We start from the raw sequence: 3566 nt of genomic DNA on the forward strand, positions 1-3566 counted from the left end.
TTGTGTTTGCACTAACTATAGCAATTGCAGTTTTTTCTTGGTTTTTTAATATAACTTCAGTTTCCTTCTTAAAATCATCCAACATTTTTTTCATCATTTTTTTTATTTCTTGGAGTGTTACTGCCATACTTAATATTGCTAAGATCTTTTTAGTTAGTGCAGGCATTTCAAAGCAGCGGCCCGCAAGACCTTTTATGGCGGCTCCCAACATTTTTATCATTTTGTTACATATGGCAGCTCGCAGACATGCATTTCAAAAATGTGTTATTAAAAACAACAATAAAAAAATCACAAATAGTTTTCTGAACTCCTTTATTAAAAAAGGACATGAATACTAAATTAATTTTCTAACTTTTTATTAAAATTGAAACTCTGAACTTAAAACCAGAAAAAATTATTAAAAAATTATGACGATATATTTTAATTTTAACAATCGATATGAGAAAATAAGGCGGGTGAAAACAATTGCTTTTACTCAGCGTTTCTGGAGTAATTGTTCAGCTTTACGTGAATAAAGATTTAATATAAATCTTTCAAACTTTTATTTAGTAAAGCTGAGCAATTCACTTCAAAAACGCTGAGTAATTGCTTTGCGTGAACAAAAATTTGATTAAAATCCCTCAAATTTTTATTATCGTAAAGCTGAACAATTACTCGAAAAACGCTGAGAAAAAGCAATTGCTTTTTTTTATTCACCCGCCTAATAGATTAGTTGTTATCTTGTTGTTGTTTACCATTGAGCTATTTTTGTTTTTTGGTTATTGTCACTAAAATTAAAATGTCTCATTCAAAACCAAGTGCAAGCAGAAAACGTAAAATTGAAGATAAAAAAAGAATTTTTCAATCAAAATGGGAAGTGCTATACTTTTTTACAAGCATTAATGAAAGTATTATTTGTCTGATTTGACAACAAAAAGTTAGTGTGCCGAAAGAATTCAATATCAAGAGGCTCATCAGGAAAAATTTGAAATTTATCAAAAAGATAAAAGGATAGACAAATTAAATGAACTAAAAAGCCAAGCTAAAAAAGCAACAAAATAATTTTCATTTTGTGAACAAATCAAATGAACTCGTAGTCAAAGTAAGTTATAATCTGGCACATTTAATTGCATTTCATTCCAGACCTTTTACTGACGGTGAATTTATAAAAAACTGATAAATTCACCGTCAGTGAAAGGTCTAATTAAAACTGCAAAGATTCTTTGCCCTGAAAAAATAAAAGATTTTAACAACAGAAGCCTTTCAAGAAATACAGTTGCTGAGCGTGTTAATGACATAGCAACAGATTTGAGAAGTCAGTTAACAAAAATCTGCAAATATGTTGAGGCCTTTTCAATTGCTGTTGATGAAAGTACAGATGTCAAAAATCTTGCTCAGTTGTCTGTTTTTATCAGAGGTTGCAATTTCAAATATGAAATTACAAAGGAACTTCTAGAGTTGATTCCAATGCATGGTACAACAACAGGTGCAGTCATTTTTTTTGAGATTGAAAAAATACTGGACAATTATAAACTTCCAATTACAAAACTTGTGCCTATAGTTTCTGATGACCCGCTATGATTGGTTCAAAGAAAGGTCTTGTTGGTAAATTAAATGAGAAAATTGGCAAAAAGATAAACAATTTTCATTGTATCATTCACCTAGAAGTATCATGCGGAAAAACAATTGATCTGGATTATGTGATTAAAAGAATAGCATCTGTTGTTAACTTTATAGGAGCAAGAGGACTAAATCATCGTCAGTTTGCTTCATTGTTGAATGAAAATGACAGTGAATATGAGGATTTACCATATTATACTAAAGTTCGATGGTCATTATGTCACAAAGTACTCAAAGCATTCAATCATCTGAAAACTGAATTATTTCAATTTTTGGAAACAAAAAAGGGCAACAAACTGAAATATTTCAATTTTTGGAAACAAAAAAGGGCACCAAACAAAAGGGCAAGATATTTCAGATATAAAAAATACCAAGTTTCTTCAAGATTTAGCTTTTCTAGTTGATATCACAAAACCCCTGAATCTGAACATTATTTTGCAAGGAAAGAACAAATTGGTCACCACAATGTTTAATAATGTCGGAGCTTTTCAAACTAAGCTTTTACTCTGGGAATGCCAAATTGAACAAGAAAATTTGGTACATTTTGAGACGTGCAAGTCTATGAAGCTGCAAGACCCAAATTTTATGTTCAGCAGCTACTCAAAAAATATAAACAATATAAAACAAGATTTTGAAGTAAGGTTTCAAGATTTCAAAAAATGTGAACCAAAGTTTAATTTGTTCATCTCACCATTCAACTTTGATATTGAAAAAGTGGAAGAAGATCTGCAAATGGAATTAATTGAACTTCAGTGTGATTCTGTTCTCAAACAACAATTTACTGATGTAGGGGTACCCAAGTTTTATTTATTTTTACCACCACATAAATTTCCGAAGATGATTCAATTTGCTTGTCAAATATGAGCAATGTTTGGCAGTACTTATCTTTGTGAGCAACTTTTTTTCGCACATGTAACAAAATAAAACCCCTGAGATGTCCAGGCTTACTGATTAACATTTGTCTTCCATAATGAAAGTGGTAGCTAGTCAAAACATAAAACCAGACCTTATTAAGCTTTCAGCGAATAAAAGATGTCAAATTTCTGGAAAATCCAAAACTCTATAATGTTTTTTACTATTATCACAAAATACTCCTTGTTCATTTTTAATGTGTTCTTATTGTGTGAAATAAATAATGCAAAATTAAACTTCTGTACTTTTTTTAATAATATTGCAGTGATTTGGTAGATTTTAAATATAATTATAATCTTGTTTACTTCAAACCTTAGCAAAAGGACGGTTTGGGTTGAAAATTTACACTTCATTCATACGAAAAATAAGTATTAGCTTGAGTGGCCCTTACAATATTTCCTTAGGCTAAAGAGGCCCCCATACCAAATTGAGTTTGACATGTCTGAGTTAGTGGATTCGTATGTTTTTTAAATGTTTCTATATTATCTTTAAAATTATTTGACTTTATTTATTCACTTTTTCTATTCAAAAACTTTTCGAAAACTTTCTTTTTAAAAACGAAAAGAAAGTTTTCGAAAACTTTTTTGTTGAAAAGAAAGTTGAAAAGAAAACTTTTCTTTTCGAAAACTTGCTTTTCAAAAACGTTTTCATTTCTTATTTAAAATAGTATTTTCTTCGTTTAGAAAGCAATATTGCTAACAAATTCAAAGAAATTGTTGTTTTTATAACTTAACTTTGATTACACTGATAGACAAGCTGTGGAAATCTAATATGTCGTTTATATATTCTTATGTAGTTTTTAGCGCTGATTTCAAATCTGAAAACCATTTTTTTGCATCACGCCAGGTTTTTGAGATATTCGTGAAATTGTATTTTCTATGTTTTTAACAAGCATAAAAATATATATTTCTATCTTTTTTTATATGTATTTTTTTATTCTTAATTTATTTTTTTAATTTATTCTAAAAAGGTTTACATAGTTTTATCATTATTTAAATTTAAATTGAACTGTAAGTTAATATCATGGTTTTCAGAGACTATATTAATTCAAAAGA

At 28.8% G+C, this 3566-nt stretch overlaps 1 protein-coding gene across 1 annotated transcript; it reads left to right on the forward strand.

Moving 5' to 3' along the window:
• The first annotated feature begins 1556 nt into the window (after nt 1–1556).
• LOC136075881 (general transcription factor II-I repeat domain-containing protein 2-like) lies at nt 1557–2463 on the forward strand. The gene is made up of 2 exons (XM_065789321.1): nt 1557–1826; nt 1975–2463. The coding sequence occupies exons 1-2, from the start codon at nt 1557–1559 to the stop codon at nt 2461–2463; spliced, it is 759 nt and encodes a 252-aa protein (XP_065645393.1).
• Nucleotides 2464–3566: the final 1103 nt, after the last annotated feature.

Source organism: Hydra vulgaris, chromosome 02 (genome assembly GCF_038396675.1).
Source record: "Hydra vulgaris chromosome 02, alternate assembly HydraT2T_AEP".
Classification (NCBI taxonomy): Eukaryota; Metazoa; Cnidaria; class Hydrozoa; order Anthoathecata; family Hydridae; genus Hydra; species Hydra vulgaris.